The 18,661-nt window shown below is 49.4% G+C and overlaps 1 protein-coding gene across 1 annotated transcript in view; it reads right to left on the bottom strand.

Moving 5' to 3' along the window:
* Positions 1–18,661, bottom strand: part of Iqca1 (IQ motif containing with AAA domain 1) — a 124,394-nt gene that overhangs the window by 14,754 nt on the left and 90,979 nt on the right. The window contains exons 15-16 of the mRNA XM_052193405.1: positions 12,798–12,905; positions 8,642–8,841 (exon numbers count right to left, since the gene is read on the bottom strand). Coding sequence (XP_052049365.1) covers positions 8,642–8,841; positions 12,798–12,905 — 308 coding nt within the window. The remainder of the gene's footprint in view (positions 1–8,641; positions 8,842–12,797; positions 12,906–18,661) is intronic.

Raw genomic sequence — 18,661 nt, 5'->3', positions numbered from 1 at the left:
AACACAGACATTTACATTATGATTCATGACAGTAGCAAAATTAAATTGCAGTTATGAAGTAGCAACAAAAGTAACTACAGTTAGGGGGTCACGGCAACATTAGGAGCTGTGTTAAAGGACCACAACATTAGGAAGGTTGAGAGCCACTGCTCTAGATCATGATGTCCTGGCTAAAAATGGCACTTAAATGTTTGTGGTGTTAGAGTTTTTAAAATTTAAAAGGTATGATTATAGATGGTTATTTGAGGTTATTTTCATACATATGTATAATACATATGTATAGCTTGAGCAGATTACCCCAGGCCCCTCCCATCATTCCTGCCTTTTCCCATGATTCTCCCCCTCCCTTCACTTCCCGAAGTGTGCGTGGACAGAGTCTGGAAGACAAAGAGAGTCTTTCAGGAAGATGTGCAAACAGTGAATTGGGGAGGAGAGTGGAGACATATCTATGCAGCTTAGCGTGTGAGAAGACCACAGAGATGGCGCAGGATGAGGAGGGAAAGCTGGAAAAGGCAACTTTGGAGGGAGACGAGGTGGAAGACATAGAGAACCACTACTGTGGGACAGGGTATGACACGGAGAGGGATGAGGAGTTAGACAGACTCCCTGGTAGGCGACAGGTAGGGAGAGGGGCCATGGCTAGGTAATAAAGTGGTGAACTTCCAAGATGCCTGGCATCTTCCTCACCCTCCTGACTTAAGGCAGAAGCCTGGCAGCCTAAAACAGAGGCCTTGTAGGCTTTCGTCTCTCACCAGCAGACCCCTTCCTGAAGGTCTGGCTCAACAAATTTAAGGCTGGATCAGGATAGCTTGCATACCAGTTTCAGACCAATCAACCACCATATCTGCCTTCAAACTGACCAACCTTCAAGTAGAGGAGGAAAACTCAGGCTTTAAAAGCCCCAGGCTTTGAGACGAGACTGGACTTTTTTCTTCCCTCCTGAGCCCTGACCCTTTGCTTCTTAGAGTGCATTTTCCTCGGTGTGCCTGCTGCACACGTGTGGCTCCTCATCGATTCTGTCTGTGGGGCTCGAGATTTCTCTGCGGCTGCCTATTGCTGTTCATATTTTTTTCCTGCATTTTATTTCTTTAACTGGCAGAGAAAACAAACCCAGTCAGGCCCCCTAGACTGTATCATTTGGGGGGGTCCCCTCTTGGATTTCTTCTGAAGACTGTATCAACTGGACACATTGGTGGAGGTGCTGGGCAGACATGCCTGCTGAGGAGGAGGTCTCTGACTGCAGCACCCACCAGTGGAGTCTAAGAGCACAGACCCCTTGACTCTGTCCCTGTCTTTATAAACCCCTCCACACCAGACACAGAGATGGGAAGGTTCCGAGACTCTGTGAGCATTGCTCCGTGGACTGTCTTGCAGGCTGCCCATCCCCAGATAGGAAATGTACTTAATAACACGAGGAACTGTCATTCACGGCTCTAAACTTATTTTGAAGACATCTGAACAAGGCTTCTGACCTTTCCTAGATCTAGCAGTGCTTAGATGCACATTGGGGGTGGGGGTGGCATATGATTGATATCCCCTTAGATAACTTCCGAAGGGACAGGGCCTGGTAGAAGCCACACATGGGTTGTGTGGCTTTAAGGTTGCAGCCTTCTGGAGGCCCCACCTGTCAACATCCACCCACCCCTGGTAGGGACCATCACAAAGGGACTAAAGCGTGTACACTCTGGTCCTTTAATCTGTCACCTGTTAAAAGCATGCCACATATTTTCTTTGTCCGGGTCCTTACATTCTTTCAAAGCTTTGTCACAAAACAGCAGCTTAGGACACAAGGCCAGAATGGTCACTTTGTGTTGAGTTTGCTACCAGCATTTCTGTAGATAATACTACTGGCTTGAGGATTATGATGAATAACAGTCAACTAGGTCACCTCGCAAGACTTGAAAGCTGCCATGGTGGATTGAATAGAAACGGCCCCTAGAGGCTCATATGTTTGAAGGCTTGGTCATTAGGGAGTGGCACTATTTGAGAAGGATTAGAAGGGCTAGGAGGTGTAGCCTTGTGGGAGAGTGTGTGTCACTGGGGGTGGGCTTTGAGGTTTCAAAAGGCCATGCCAGGCTCAATCTCTTTCTACAAAGCTCTTTTCAACTTTCTCTTGTGGTCCTTGTTGGCATTCAATCTCATGCTAGTGTTTGGTCTTAGATGGAGTTCATCACCCACTTTGGGCTGTATTCCCAAGCAACCTGACTCTGGGGAACAGCAGACCCATCATGCCTCAGTTGTTACTGGCCTCACAGTGTTTATGGTCTCTACATGGAGCCATCAGGTTGTTTACAAGATCCTGCAGATTTTAGATGAGGGCCGAAAGGATACAAAATACTAGACTGTTTTCACATGCTATCTATGCTCTTCACTGTTTAACAGGTCAGACCCGCATACAGGCCATTTGATCATTTAAAAAGCATTTTGCCGAAGATAATCCAGGGCGAATGTGGCCAGTTGCCTGCTGGGACAGACATGTTCCTTTCAACACAATCTTGAATTATTCTACCAACTTAATCATTGAAGATCAGTAAGCTTTTTAGGGCCAGGACATTCGTGTGAGGTGACTCTGGCCTCAGTGGCCCAGCACCTTGATGAAGTTGACTGTCTGCACAAGCGCAAGGCCAGGCTGTTTCCACCCTGAAATAAAAGCTTTTAAAGCCATCGTGATGCGAACCAAACTGTAGCCAGGCACAACAAATGGAGCAATCAGGCAACTCAGCTCAGCATGGCCCCATCAGCTCGAGTTGAGGATGTCCAATGGCTGAAAGGCAGGGTCTCACCTATGCTATTTCCATGTCTTAAGAACCCAACATTCTCTGTTACTGTAGGCTCTACCTGTGCCTCAACCTTCTAGAATCTTGCCTGCCTACCTGTCTGCCTGTTTGTCTGTCTGCCTGTCTATCTGTCTGTCGGTATGTTGGTCTGTTGGTGTGTTGATCTGTCTGTCTCTCCCTCCATTCCTCGAGGCTCTGTTTACCAACAGTAAGTGCTTGGGTCTGATAGTCCATACTCCCTTTGCATGTATGAGAATTAACCAAAAAGGGGATTTGACAATTTGCTAATGAAAAATGTTTTTTTTTCTCTTTTAATTTTCACTTAGCTGTGAAGAGGCTAATTTTAATTATGCAGATAGTTTGAGGTCATGGCCAATTAAATATAATTGAACCTCTAGAGTCATGTGGGACAGTTCACTCTGTGGCCACCAGAGGGCTCTTCAGTTCTATCAAATATCAAATGTCTCTGTCAATTAGGGACCAAGCCTGATCTTTATCAAAACAAGGAAGCCTCTATTACGGAGTTGTATGAATTCTCAGAGCATATTGCCCAAGGGTAACCACAGGCATCAGGCCTCAGAACATACTGGCTTAGCTGTGAGAACATGCTTACATCATGTAAGTTACAGACACGAGCCCTGGATGTTTTAGGGTTCTTCACTGGATAAATAGGGGTCCATTTGAACAGTACGTGAAGGTGTTTTCTCCTGTACACATTTCTATTGTTAATTGCTATCTTCGTGTGCTATATATTATACAACCAATGGAGTCATTTCAGGTTCTAGCAACAGGCTACCTTTGTTCTAAAACTGATAAGCAGCAGAAGAGCAGAAGTATCCTCAAACTGGGAGACTGGCTGATGAACTGGAAGTAAACTGAGGCAGAGAGGAGGAGGCAGAGGACTAGGGATGCAGGGACTCATGGCAAGTGCCGCTCACTCTGGTGGGCAGTGTGTTGTGGGCGGGCCAGTGCTAACAGGAACTGGGCAGAACGGTGCCTGTGCCGTTACTGTACCTAAGTGCACACGGAGGGGCGTTGTATTCACACCTGGTGACTTAGTGCTGAGAGCCCCGCCCCTCCCAGTCCACGCCCTTCTACATAAGGGCTGCGCACTCCAGGCTGCACCAATGCTGGGGCAACTTGGGAAGAACAGGATATATATGGGCCAAAGACTCAGGCACAAGTAACTCCCCGGGGGCAGGGTTTACTAAACCAATACTTCATCTTCCCTCTAAGCACGTCCAGGGTGGAGAAGCATCCTTCCATCCAAGCCTGGCCACAGGTTACCTACTCCCCACCACCCCCCCCCCTCATTTACAACACCAGCAGCCTCCGATTCTGCTCGGGGACTTGATGTCCACAGTGAATGCCCTCACACCCTGCTGGCAATGCAGGTGCCACAGTCTGATGCTCTCTTCTCTTTGGAACTCCATGTGCCCTTGGATTGCAGTGAAAACTGGTACCTTCATGGAGAAACAGTCCACTTGTTTCTGTTCTAACCCCCTTCTCACCAGATCCAGAGACACAGGTAAACCTACCATGTGGCTCTGTGTCCAAGGGACCTTATCATCCTTCTGTTCTTTTTTCCCCTTTTTCCAAGCTACTATGTCCTCAATTTGGGGGACAAATTGAAGACATGGTTCCGTCTGGGCTCCTTCTCTGATGTTCTCCCCTTTGACTCTGTCTCTCCAGGACTAAGTGCAGAAGGCTCAGATGGTGGAAGACAAGGCAGAGCTCTCTCTGGCTACCCGGATGCCCACCACTGAAAGGCATGCATGACGAAGCATGGCCTTGTGTTGATGGCATGGTATTGTGGGTTCTGGACCATGGCACATGCACACTGTGGGATGCTGGCGGTTGGGGCGGTGTATGCGTGGAGACAAGGCTGTATGCTCATGAAGACAAGTCCAATGAACTCGCCACACATCCTGATGAAACCTGCCATTGACTTAACACTGCTAGAAGCCACGTACATACAGAGGAAAAGGTTTGGGGATCCACCTGTACCCCATCCCTCAATCTGAAACCGCCTTCAACACACTGTGGGAGGTGACCTTGGCCTTCATACAGAGACTCTTTTAAGACCTGTGCCTGGTTGTCCAGGGCCCATGATTTTCACACCCGATGCTGTACTGAAGCATCTGTGTATGATGCACTGCTTCTGGTCCCCCCTTCCCTCTTCCTGATTCTCCTTCCTCTTCACCCCCACACTGTGTATGTGCATGTGTGGGTGCGCGTGCTCATGTGTGTATGCACACATGTATGTATATGTGCATGTGGTGCCAGAGATCAGCCTTAGATATCGTTCCCTGAATCCACCCTCTTTGTTTTTAGGAGACATGACGTTTCATTGGGATCTGGGCTTGCTGATGAGGCTGGGCTGGGCAGACCATTGAGCAACAGGGATCCCTCTGACCACACCTTCCCGGTGCTGGGATGACCACAGCTGGCTTTTTGTGTGGGCACGCGGGATGGGTCTGAAGCTCCCACGATACTTCTTAGCAAGCACTTTCCTGACAGAGCCATCTTTCCTGTTGCCCCCTTCCTTTCTTCATTTAATCAGCTCATTTGAGGTCAGCTGTGGCCCTCGTCACATATATGTCACATTCATCACAGATCTAGGCTCATCGCGCCACTGCATACAACAGCAGTGTCTTGAAGTTATTTATCAGGGTCCTCATCCCCAGGAGCTATGGAGCAGAGATATCTGGCTCCTCTTGGGACTGTGGCACGAGCCTTGGAGAGCAGTGAGTCTGGGCAGGGTCCGCTCCTGGAGAAGGGACTGAGCACAAGAGCTTTGTGCATCCTGTGCTCACCGGCTGCAGGCTAGTGTGTCTGCATGGACTAGATGTGACCTCCTGGCTGAGCAGCCATCTTAGCCCCCTTTCCCTAGGACCTCACTCTTGTGCTGGCCCCTTGGATGCGTCATTGTGCGGGAGAAAGAAAAGAGCCACAAGCCATCAGGGGAGAGCCAGCATTTCCCCGGAGTCTGGGTGCAGGCTGGTGGGTTCTGCTGTTGAATCATCCCCAGCAAATCCCACAGAAATCAGCCTTGCTGAGCCACATCCTCAGCCTTCCTGCCCTTGATTCGCCTAAGCAGGCTAGGAGCCTGCCCTTCCTCTGGTTAATTAGATGCAGAGAGCTGCTCTGTCAGTCATGAGGTGGTTGCAGGGGGAGCAGTGGCTTCTTGGAGCAGTCCTTAATTGAATGACTCCCACTCCTGAGACTTCTGGGTCTTTCATTAATCAGCTACATACACAACAAAGGTGAAACCTAATGAGGTGTGTCAGGCGCCCGACACCAATAGGTCTAGGTGGACGACGTGCTGCTCTACATTTTAATGGCCTGACATCTAGCATCTCCTGTCCACATGATGTCCCATTGTGGTAATTCTGGTAAGTGCAGTGATCGATTATCTATGATCAAGATGAGGGCTCTCACTTTCCAACAAGCTGAACACAATGATCAGGTCATTGGCTGTGCCCAGAATCACACCAGGAGCTGTGTTGGGTGTGATGAGACCCAGGCATATGTTGTGTGTTCGTAGCTCAGGCTATGAACCATGGAGGCTGGTGCCGGGCTTTGGGCGTCTCAGAGCAGCACTGGACTCAGTTGTTTCCTCACTTGTGCCTCTGTCCACAGGCTGTTGTGAGATGTGGATAGGATGGTTTCATTTCTGTTGTTAAAAAAAATATCCAGACTAAAAGTAACAATGAAGCAGGGTGTTGGTGTTCATTAACTTGTTTTTCAAGACAGGGTTTCTCTGTGTACCCTGGGCTGTCCTGAAACTCACTCTGTAGACCAGACTGGCCTCAAATTCACAGAGATCTACCTGCCTCTGCCTCCCAAGTGCTGGGATTAAAGGTCTGTGCTACCACTGCAAGGTGGGGTGTTGGGGTTTAACTCAGTGCCACAGTGCTTATATAGCAAGCAAAAGGCTCTGGGTTTGGTCCTCAGCTCCAGGGGGATGGGGTGGGGGGAAGGGAAGCATCATAGTGTAGGCTGGAATTACTTGGCTTAGACTTCTAGGTTGCAGTCCATCGTTGCGAGGAAGGCAAGGCAGAAAGTACGGCTAGTCATGCCACGCTCCCAGTCCAGAGCGGAGGGGAATGGATGCATGCTGCTCTCTCGCTTGCTTATGTTCAGCCAGATTTCTGTATTCTTACACAGCTCAGGATGCCCTGCCTAGTAGACGGAGGACTATAGCTTTCTACATGGATTAACCATCAAGACAATCCCCACAGGCCAACCTGACCTAGGTAGTTCCTCTCTGAGACTCTCCTCCCAGGTGATTCTAGGTGTTGTCAAGTTGACAGTTTGAACTAACCAGCATGAAATACACAGCAAAATGCACAAGAATGTCCAGCGGTAGTTAGATGCTTGGAAATGCTGATGCTTACAATTTGTGTGTAATGAAGATTCACATCTAGGATATACAAATAATTCTAACAAACTCTGAAGCCAATAGCCTATGGAAGGTAAGCAGCAAAGGGGCCAGTGAGATAGCGAGATAGTGAGATAATGCTGCTATATAAACATGAAGACTTGAACTGTCTCATTGGTCAGTATCTCCTTAAAACAGCTAGGTATTGGTGTCTGCTTCCAATTCCAAGGCTAGGCTGGTGGAGACAGGCAGATCTCTGGTGCTTGCTGTCTGGCCCAGCCTACTTAGTGAGACCAGACCAGAGAGAGGCACTGTCTCCTAAAATGAGGTGGATGGTATCTGAAGGGTGACACCAAGGTTGACCTCTGGCTTTCACATGTGATCTCACACACAGCTGCATGCTAACCCCTACTTATACAAGTGCACCCACACATGCAAACAAAACCATACACCTGCTTGCCCATCCATCCATCCAAAGTAGGCAAGGTCCTCAAGAGATAGTTTGCAAGAGGAGTCATCCAAGCAGAACACATCAGGTAGGTGTCCCATTACCAGAAGTGTTGCCCTATAGGGTTCCTTTGCTACAATCATGAAAGAAGGGAAGAGTGGCACTCTCTAGGGCCCTGCAGAAAGAGGTGGCTGAGGAAACAAAGCTCTCTTCTACTGGCTCTCATCTGAGATATACTGGATTAGCATTCCCAGGAGGGACTCACTTCTATTCCTGTGGAATCGACACTACCACCCCCATACTTCAGAGCTCTAAGAAGAAGGCTGAGTCAGCCTAGCGCCCAGCCTGGATGTTATAGTCAAAGCTGACACTGTAACAGCTAAGGTGGGTTGATCAGCAGGGAGTTAACCTCAAGGTCCTCAGCCAGATTGAAATGACATCTTGTAAAATCTTCACATCATGTATATTAGATTCGAATCTGAGTTCTTTAAGATTCATTCATTCTGGTGATGGGACCCGGAGGGGCTGTTAAGAACTTAACTATGGCCACAGAGCTGGCAGTGCATTTGGTCCTCTGAGATGCTGTCTGTGACCCTGTGTCATCCTTGTCTGTGGCCCTCCTATGCTGGGCCCAGCTCCCTGAAGGTTCCCCCTTCAGACCTGTCGAAAGAGCTCGCGCTCGGAGAGTGATTGAGTGCTGTAATTTGTACCACATGAGAAACAGTACAAAGGTGATCAGGACAGTGAGATGAGCTGAGGAGGTAAAATGTGGGTTTGATTTTCCAGGAGACACACAGGCATCTCAGCAAGGAACCCCGTGGCCTCAGGAGTCGGGTCTGGGCACCACGGTAGGGTGTTTATGCTCCAAAGAAGCTGTTTCTAATTGTGAGATGCTCAGCCAGGTGTGGAGATGAGTTAAATTATGGGAGGGTGAAAGGGGAGCTCAACACAGATGTGTCTGCTGCTCCAGAAAAATGACCTGCAGGAACCGAGTGTCATTTGGAAGAGGAAGGAGAGCGCCACGGCACGTACCTTGAATACCAAGTGTATCATCATCTGCAGGCCGGTTTTGCCTGGGTACTTCCCGGCGATGTTCGAGGCAGACAGGTTAAAGAGGTTAGCCCCCGTTTCCGTGCAGATGGCGTGGACCAGCATTTTCTTCCCTACCCCTGGGGGTCCAGCCAATAGCAGCGACTTCACCAAGGGAGCTCTCTCATGCACTTCTGCAGACCCTGGAAAAGGCAGAGGCCAGCGCTGTAGTGAATGCCAAGAAAATCAGAGGCCCTTCTGCTACGGAGCTGCGTTGTGAGAAGGGGGTCTGTGGCCATGGTGAATACACGGAAGTCACATCAAGCCCAAGGCTCACCATCTGCCCCAATGGGCTCTGGGACCTCTGGGGTCCTCCAGGCCAGCTTTTCTTCCCTTGGCCCTGCATTTTACCCCAAACTCATAATTTTAAAGATCATCCCTATAATAGCCTATCCAAGTTTGTCTGTTTATCTATCTATTTATTTATTTATTTTTAATATTTTTATTTTCTATATTCTTTGTTTACATTCCAAATGATTTCCCCTTTCCCAGATCCCCCCTCCCCATATGTCCCATAAATCTTCTTCTCTCCATCCATTCTCCAATCACCTCCCTCCTTTTTCTCTGTCCTTATATTCCCCTCCAATGCTAGATCAATCCTTTCCAGGATCAGGACCCTCTCCATACTTCTTCATGGGAGTTATTTGTTATGTGATTTGTGCCTTGGGTATTCAGGGCTTCTGGGCTAATTAATATCCACTTACCAGAGATTGCATTCCATGTGTATTCTTTTGTGATTGGGTTACCTCACTTAGGATGATATTTTCCAGATCAAACCATTTGCCTAAAAATTTTGTGAATTCATTGTTTCTAATTGCTGCGTAGTATTCCACTGTGTAAATATACCACATTTTCTGTATCCATTCCTCCTTTGAGGGACATCTGGGTTCTTTCCAGCTTCTGGCTATCTATTTTTTTGGTGGTGGTGGAACAGATTGCAGAGAGACTGACAATGAGGTTGGCTGAGACGTGTTCATTTCCCCTGGAACCTTCTTTTCTACTGTGTATTGAAGTGCAGGAGACTGAGGGGCAGGCCAAGGCCAGGGCACAAAGCCTAGAGCTCTTCCTCCTGAGCTGGTCCCAGACTGTCGGGATCAAAGGTCACCTGCTACATGGCAGCTTGGGTAGTCACTGTTCTTGCTTTCTGTTCTCATCCGCCCAGTCTACATCTTAGGCCAGGCAGGGTGAGGGCTGGGGTGGCAGAACAGAGTGGGCACTCGGTAGGTACAAGGCACACAGAATTCAGTGCTGATCAGTGTGGAGGAGGGGAGCAGCTGTCCTCAGTGGACTCTGGCTTTGGAGACTCTATGTACCTATGTCTTGGCTATTAATATGTGAATATAATGTTAATTATAAAACGTGAGACAGGTTTTTGTTGTTGTTGTTGTTGTTGTTGTTCTGTAAGTTCTTACCTTATAGCCCAGGCTGGCCTGACCCTTTCCCCCTGCCTTTCTAATGCTAGGATCACGGCCATGTGCCATCAGGCCTGACTCAATAGAATTTACCCTTTCTTTTCCTTCCAGGTAGAATTGAAAATATGGAACTGTTTGAAAGTCAGAAATGTATCTTTAGAGTGGCTCAAAATTCTACATACTCTTTCCAGTGACATAACCGAGCTTTATGTGGTCAGAGGGGGCTACGTGAGCATGGCGTGATCGAGGAGCAATTTTCTGGTGGTAGGAGAGAGGGGCTATTTACTCCTCTTCCTTCATACTTGGATATGGACGGATGCTCTGGGTGTGGCTCCGGCAAGCCCTGGCTGCTCCTGTGGCTGAGGAGGGTGGGGTTTAAATATGAGATGTGCTGCTGAGGGTTGATGGTCAGAAGGGAGCTGAGCCCCGAGGCGGCGGGCGAGCCTGCCTGCAGTGGGAAGCCAGGATGGGGCTGACCCCGCAAGGGGAGGCGAAGTGTGCCTCAATATCCACACATGCTGGAGAAGCTAACATTCAGCTGGGGGTCTCAGCTGGACCCTGGGAGAAGGGGACATCTGTGTGGGATTTTGGAGTGGGGAATCCCAGGAGCAGTGTGTGAGAAGTGTCCTGGTGACAGGGGCATGGTGTCTGATCAGGTTGGTCTTAAGGGAGCAGCATACATTTTGATTGGTGAGGTGTCAGGGGACAGGCAGTGATGGGGTGGGTAAGGCTCTGACAGTGGCTGTCTGAAAGATGGATGGGAACTGTAGAGTTGCCAAGGGTGCTGGCCAGGGCAAGGGCTGGGAGAGGTCTGGGAAGAGGTGGCAGGAGGGAAGGGCAGAGGGGAAGATGGGACCTCGGGGAGGGTGTGCCAGATGTGAATTCAGGACTTTACTTTTCTAGGGAGAGATCACCCAGGCCACTCGGAGGCGAAGACGGTGGTCCAGGAAAGGTCCTGTGCTCGGGACCCAGCTAACCGAGGGAGCCTTGTTCTCATGGCGTGGTCTAGAGACTCAGGCCACTTCCAGCTGTGGGCACAGCATTGGTCTAAGGTCTGGAGGACTGTAGAGAAACAAGAGGCCCTGTGTTCTTGGTCCTGACTCTATTTCAGTCTCTCCCTAACTGTGCTGTCACCTGGAGATGTAGGATTGTGGGTACGTGACCATAGAAAGAAACCTTCTTTGGACAGTGATCCACATCCGCTCAGGAAGGCACCCTCCCTGTATCCTCTGGGTTTTCCAGGACCTGATTTGACATGCCTTGGGCTTTCTCTTATACCCTGAGGGGTCTAGGAAGGCAGCCTTAGTCCTAGTCACTTAGGACTGGGCTCTGTTTCACGATTGGTTCACGAGCAGGTGTGGACACTAGCCTGTGTGTTCTTCTGCCGGCTGCCACCACTGAAGTGATCCAAGCAATTCTTGTCCCCTAAGGCCTTGCCTCCTCCCTTTTCTAGCAGGACACCACTTTCCTGTGAGCATTCCCCAGGGAATGTGTGGGGGGGGGGGAAGGGGTAGCTTTAGGAACTGTGCTGGCAGACGCCAGCATCTCCCCAGGTTGATTTCACATGCAGCTGGAGGTGACACATGAAGTTTAGATTAAACACTTGGAGGCATATCTGTACACTCATCTGCCCTACTTGTGTCTGCATTCCTGACAGGTGATAAAAAACTCTTTCAGGAGAGCCAGCTCTCCAGCCCTCTGTGGTCAGCAGGCCTTGGCAGCTGTTGATGACAGCGATGGGGTGGGCGTGGAGTGGGGAGGGGAAGGGGGAGGGCTGGTGGTGGGAGGGTTCTCTCTCCATGACAAAGGGGTGAAGGGAGATAGGGGTGGGGTCCTTTTTAAGCAGAACTGAAAACCAAGTGCGGCTGGGACTTGCAAGCCAAGGGAATCATGGTAGCCTAGCATACACTCAGGCAGGAAGAGTTCCTTATACACCTACTGGCTCCTTGCATTTTCTGACTCCCATTATATTACAATAAGGTGTGAGGCTCAATGTATATTATTAAGTTGGCCCTGTGAATGCTACATATTGAGTTTGTTGACATTGGATTTTTGTGCTCCAATATGTTATATTTGTATGTGATGCAATATGAAATATAGTACCTGTACATTTATATTGCCCCCCAGGTTACATTTACGACTTCTGACGTAATGTCAGGAGAGGACTTAAAGCTTTCTTGCCAACAGACTTAAGTTCTTCAGTCAAAGCGGGAGAGAGTTATTGAAGTAGGGTAATAAGCCATAATTTCTCTTGGTTGTTGGGCTGCCCTCCTGCAGCAACCACCAAACGGAGGGAAGGAAGGGGCTACATGCCTCCTGCATCCCTGGGCACGCACACTCCAGGGCTGTGTCTGCACAACTGTGATGGGGCAGTGAGAAGGGGCGATCAGGACCCAGCCACAGAAGGTAGTATGTGAAGGCACACAGCCACCTTAGCTCTTTGACTTTACAGAGGCCATCTTTCTCCAGGTGATTGCTGTAATGCGAACCAGACCCAGAGATGGCACAGAAACTCTCTTCCCAGCATGCCCTTCTCTGCTGGGCATGCACTATGGAAGTGAGACAAGGCTTCACATCCTCAGCTGGGAATGTGAACAGCCCTTTTGGTGTCAAACAGGAAGTAGCATCAAAGCTGTTTCTGGGAGGGAGGCTGCTGCCGCAGAAGCGAGGGGATAGCCAGTCCTTACCCAGAGGCAAGATTCCGTACAGGGTGATGAGCTGTCTGACGTCTAGGAGGGAGGGCATAGGCTCTATGGCCACCTGGCGCAGTGTCGTCCCCAGGTAGCTGTACTCACCTGGAGAGGAAGGGAACATGGATGAGTGGACCACGGTGGTCTGAAAAATGAAAGGTCAGAGGATGCAAATCCAACGTGGAAGAGCCCCCACGGAGGGCACGCCTGTCCTACTCGCAGTTGACTATGACCCTGACACAGCATCATTGCAGAGGAAAGCCTTGATGGAGCATTGACCGTGTGAATGGGGTTTGGTGTAGGAAGGCTCAGCCCATGGTGGGCGGCGCCATCCCTAGGTGGGAGGTTCTGGCCGTGTAAGAAAGCTAGCTAAGCGTGGGTGAGCAAAAGCTGGGACAGCGAGCCAGCGAGAAGTCTTGCTTCATGAGTGGTTCCTGCTTCGAGTTCCTGCCCTGACTCCTGTCAATGACGAACTGTGACCTGGGGGTGTGAACCAAATAATCTCTTTCTTCCCCAAGTTGCCTTTAGTTAGAGAGATTTTTGTTGTTGTTGTTTTCTGTTTTTCAAAATCCCAGCCACAGAATGAACCCAGGGCATCGTTTCTTAGATAAGGTTTGGAGAGAAACCAGGCAAGAAAGCATTTCTGTACCAGTTGTTAAAAAAGGCAAATTCCCTAAACTGTTGTGATAATCTCCTGTGGGGGAAACGATACTGTCTGCCTAGCATGGCCCAGGCTTCATTCTCAGCCTTGTCACTCAGAATCACTTAAAAAGAAAAGAAAAACCCTATAGGGTTGTGTGTGAAGTGAGGTAAGGTGCCAAGTGACATACAAAGAAGGTGAAACATTGCAGGGGGTTTTCAGACTCTAAAAGATTATGTCTAATATTGGTGAAGAGTTCCACCATAAATTATGTAAGATCCCCTCGGAATGTGCCCGAGCAGTGCGGTATGAAACGGAGGGTCTTAGCCTAATTTAGGACAAATAGAAACAGCCCCTGTTGAGGGTAATATTAATTTACATTTTTATCATTTTTAAAGGGTTACCAAAGGAATAATATAGAAATAAATCTCTACAGGTTTAATTAAAGATATCAAAGGGCTTAATTGTAACTAGCCATAAATCTGAAGTGTTATTTTCTAACTCATTTAGATAAGGTCACCAAGAAAATTAGTTTGGCTGTCTCCATTTGTCACAAGGATGGACCTTTATGTACCGCTATGATTCCCGTGATCTGTTTCTGAATGCACGGTGAACATACTCCCAGGATGAGGCAGGGCGCTTGATTGTCCCCTTTTCCCCCAAATGCGTTCTTTCTTACTTCAGGTGCTCACTGACCCCAGGGTGTGTGTATGTGTGTGTGTGTGTGTGTGTGTGTGTGTGTGTGTGTGTAACAGATGCAAGGAGCACATTCCTGTGTGTGAAGTGCTGAAGACGCCCAGAGCTTTGAGCATTTCCAAACATGAGGAAATTGGAGCTGAAGCCAAGATACTGGCCGCTGTCTTGTGCAGGGCAGCCTTCCAAATTCTCAGCATCAAAAAAAGAAGCCCTTGGCAAGGACAACCGTATTGGTTGGCGGAATGAGTGATAGCGGACACTTCCATTACGGATCCGGAGACTCCTGCATTTTAAGGAGCAGGTAATAAATAGCAGAATGGTTAATTTAGCCTCTACCAGAAGGGAGAGAGACCCTGTAGCAACCGTTAAATCTAGAGCTTACTGCCAGTAAACATGACATTGCGGGGGGGGGGGGAGTGAAAACAGCCTCAATTTTCTTGCTTGTGTAAATCCATATTAATATCCAGGCGGACCATATTTTCTGGAACCTAGCAGATTTTACTTAAACAAATTATATTAAATTAAATTAGTGGGTGTTGGTTCTGATAGAGGGAAGGATCCAGCTAGCCTGGGCTGTTTGCCAAGTTAGGAGCCTCACTCTGAAAGTGTGTCTCTGTGTTTCATGGCTGCCCGGAATGGGAGCCATTATCTCTTCCCATCTACACAGTCAGGGTACAGAAAGTTCTGGATCCCCTGCACGAGCACCAGATCTTCCAGGCAGGAGAGAAAAGATGAAAGCAGGAGGGAGGGTTTGAGATCGAGGGCTTGAAACAGGGCTGGGAAACGCACAGCAATTGAAAGAGAAATGGGGTGTAGACAGTGCTGAACTCAGTTCCTGTACAATCTGTGTGCTGGCGTCCCCAAGCCCAGTTCTCACCGCGTGGCTTTACCGGGGAGGAGGATCTGTGAAGATACGTTTGGACTATGGGTCCACCAGGGGCCTGAAAATGAGCAGGATTCCTTTCCTTATAGGAATGGGGAAATTTGATACAGAGAAAGACACACGTGGAGGGAGGCTAGGACCCAAAGATGAGCGTGCAGATGGGGTGAAGCATCCACACAGCAAGTGGTACCAGAAAGGCCAGTGAGCACCCGAAGCAGAGGAGACATGGTCCGATGCTCTCAGAAGGAACCCACCCTTCCACATCTCGGCCTTGGACTTCCAGGCTGCAGAACCGAGGGTCGGTCCATTTCTACTGTTTAAACGACTAGGCTTGTTGTCCCTGTTAAGACAGCCGTGGCACACAGGCAGGAAGCCAGCAAGATGAAGGAAGCAATGTGGAAGAGCACAGTTGAAAACTACCAGGAACACAAAGGCGCCTGGAGATCAAAACAAGATCGGCATCTGTATTTGCGTTCCATTCAATATAGCTACAAGAAAGCATGGGGGATGGAGCAGTTTATCAAAATACCCATCTGTGTGTGTGTGTGTGTGTGCGTGCCATCTATACATCCACAGCCATCCTCGGGCGCATGTGCGCATGCGCGCGTGCGCCATCCCTAGGTGGGAGGTTCTGGCTGTGTCCTGCATGCATGCATTTGGAAGCCAGAGGCCAATCTGCTATCCCTCACAGGCTGTCACCCTTGGTTTTGAGACAGGTTCTCTTGTTGCCTGGAGCTCAGTAGGTAGGCTAGGCTTACCAGCCTGTCTCTGCTTTCCCAGTGCTGGGAGGCACCGCCACGCATGGCTTGTTTTCTACAAGTCCCAGGGATAGAACTCAGATCCTTGTGTTTGCACAGTAAGCATCTTACTGACTCCACAGCCAGTACTGGCTGACCCATCTCCACAGCCAGTAATCTAGCTTCTTAAAGAAATCCTTCAGGGCCAGGGGTGAGGGCACACAGGAGGGTCTGTGAATATAAACAGGGCTCCTTGGCACACCACAGGCAGAGGCTCTCTAGCCCCTGCTACTCAGTGCTCACACACCACAAGGTGGGGACAGCTTGTAGCATGGCTCTGTATGGACAATGGGCTACTACACGGCCACAGAGTTAAAATCCAGCCTTAATGATGGATGGTGAACATTTCTGGAAATGTTGAAGAACTGCATGTGTGTTTGGCACGAGTGCCTCAGTTTCCAAAAAGAGTACAGATATCAAGTGACCCAAGAGACATCTCCAGGTGAACTCTGTTGCAAGATCACGCCTGTGTGCACTGCTGGCACACTCCATAGCTTCTAGGGCTGGAGTTTTGGAAGCTTGTGGCTTTAGCAGAGGTGATGAACACCAAGGAGAATGGGACCAGCCTTAAGAAGGCTTTGGTCCATTTCTCACCACGCACAGCAGCTGCTGAGCCGTGGTGCGCCAAATCCACTCGGGAGCATCTTGAGGTGTTTGTAGGTGACTGGGTCTCTTGGTGCTCAGAGTAGACGTGAGGTAGGAGAGGGATGAGGGTGCAGGGCAACAGCCCTGCTCTTGGTGACACCCCACACCCACCAATGAGGGTGACAACAGCATTGGCAGAGGAACAGCAGGAGCAGCATCTAATAAGGGCTGAGAACTCCGGGAGTGGCTCGCTCAGTGTTGACATCCGTTCACTGAGGCGGCGGCTGCTGCTGTCCTTTCCATCCCACAGTAGCAGAAATGGAGGCATCACAAGAGACAGAAAAAGGACAAGGATTCTGAGGCAGGAGTGGACTAGCCATGCCTATCCCAAGCACTGGACATCCAGCCTTGCTGCTTCCAGGGTGGGATGAGGGCTCTTCAAAATGAGCACGTCTGAACACTGTCAGCCGTGCAGTGGTTGCCAAGCCAAATTTGATGTTTTGTTATTTGGATACCTGAAATCTGGCCAGGAGCCCTGCTTGCCTGGGCTTCTGGGCATGGGACCAGTGCTTGGAGCCAAGCGTCTTGGCAGGGTCAGGGGCAGGGGCAGGGCCCAGGGCAGAGAGGGCAGCTCTGAGCTGCTGTGGTGTGGATGATGTCTGGGATTTAAGGGAGTTAGGAGGAGAGAGGAAGTGCAAACCACTGGGCCCTAAAAGCTGACTTCAGGCTGTAACATTGTTGAGCACTCATTGTCAGGCGGGGACCAAGTCCCCCTGGTCTTTGAAGTGTGCTGGCTGTGCAACCTGGTGTGTACGAGGTCCCTGCTCTCGCCCATTTGGAGGAGGAGCCTTGGAGACCCGGTCCACACACTTGCTCTCCTGTCCTCATACAGGAACGTCAGGCTGCTGAGGAAGTATCTTGCACAGGGCATGAGTTACCCAGGGCCAGCTGTGGGATGCCTCTGTGTAAAAATGCTAAAGAAACCAGGAAAATAAAAAAACCCAAACCAGCTGGGCAGTAGTGGTGCATACCTTTAATCCCAGCTCTTGGGAGGCAGAAGCAGGCAGATTTCTGAGTTGGAGGCCAGCCTGGTATACCAGGCTGTTCTGGCCAGTGAGTTCCAGGACAGCCAGGGCTATACAGAGAAACCCTGTCTCAAAAAAAACAAAAACAAACAACCCACCCAAAAAAAAACACCCCAAAACCTCAAACCAGTGTGCCAGAGGACAAGCAAGTGGTCATTTTCACTCTAAGGACGGGAGAGAAGCACAGATATGAACTGGCTGGGATCGAGGCTCTTCCTAGCAGTGGGCAGTGTGTTTATCAACATCTCACATGTACTTGACTACAGTCTCTTTGATGTAGGAAGTCCGTTTAGCTTTTCTGTGGAGGGAAACCTGCAGACTTGTGGTGGTCTGTCCCTGAATCAGAAATGGATCGGGGAGGTAATGACTAATATGAAAACGCTATCCAAAGCCCCCTCCATCTGGCTGGTGGGTCTATGTACACCCAATCAGAGGCTGGGGAGTGAAGGACTGGATTGTAAAATGGTTGTCCTTCTATGTTGTCCAGCTCTACCAAGAAGGCAGAGTTGGATTAAGGGAGGTGAAGGAACCCAGGGCTGGGATATGGCACAGAGGGTCAAGTGTGTACTGGGTAGTCACCATGTACTAAGCTTATGAAGGGCAGGCTCAGTACTGTACATCTGTAACTCCAGGGCTAGGGAGGGAGGCAGAGGCAGGAGGATGTGGGGGAGTCTAGCCAGCTGAATGTGTGAGCTCCAGGTTCAGTGAAAGAACATTTCTCAAAAACTAAGGTGGGGTACAAGTGTGGGAGATGCCGGATGCTAACCTCAGGTCTGCACATGCATAACACACATGAAAAAATTTAAAAATTTAAAAAGGTAAATCACAGGGTGGTTGGTATAATGAAGGAACCTATACAATCATAGAACATGAGAAGACTCCATAATCAAACTCAAATTCCAGAGCAAACAAGGGTTGTGTGAGGCTTGCCTGAGTATACAGGCCTGTTCTGTAACGTGAGGGATGCAGAGGTGAGGGTATCTGGGTGGAAAAAAATCACCAGTAGCTTCTCAGGTGTTTGCAAGATGGCTTGGAGCAATCTCTAAAGCCCCACACCCCACCCCAGGGACTGGTCACTGTCTGCAAAGGGAAAGAGGAAGCTTTCCAAGGGAGACTCTGGGGACAGCACTGTCACCACATGGCTCAACGTAAATGCTACCAGGTGAGACAAAGAG

The sequence above is a fragment of the Apodemus sylvaticus genome, chromosome 9, assembly GCF_947179515.1.
Source record: "Apodemus sylvaticus chromosome 9, mApoSyl1.1, whole genome shotgun sequence".
NCBI lineage: Eukaryota > Metazoa > Chordata > Mammalia > Rodentia > Muridae > Apodemus > Apodemus sylvaticus.
This window is presented reverse-complemented; position numbering and strand designations above follow the sequence as displayed.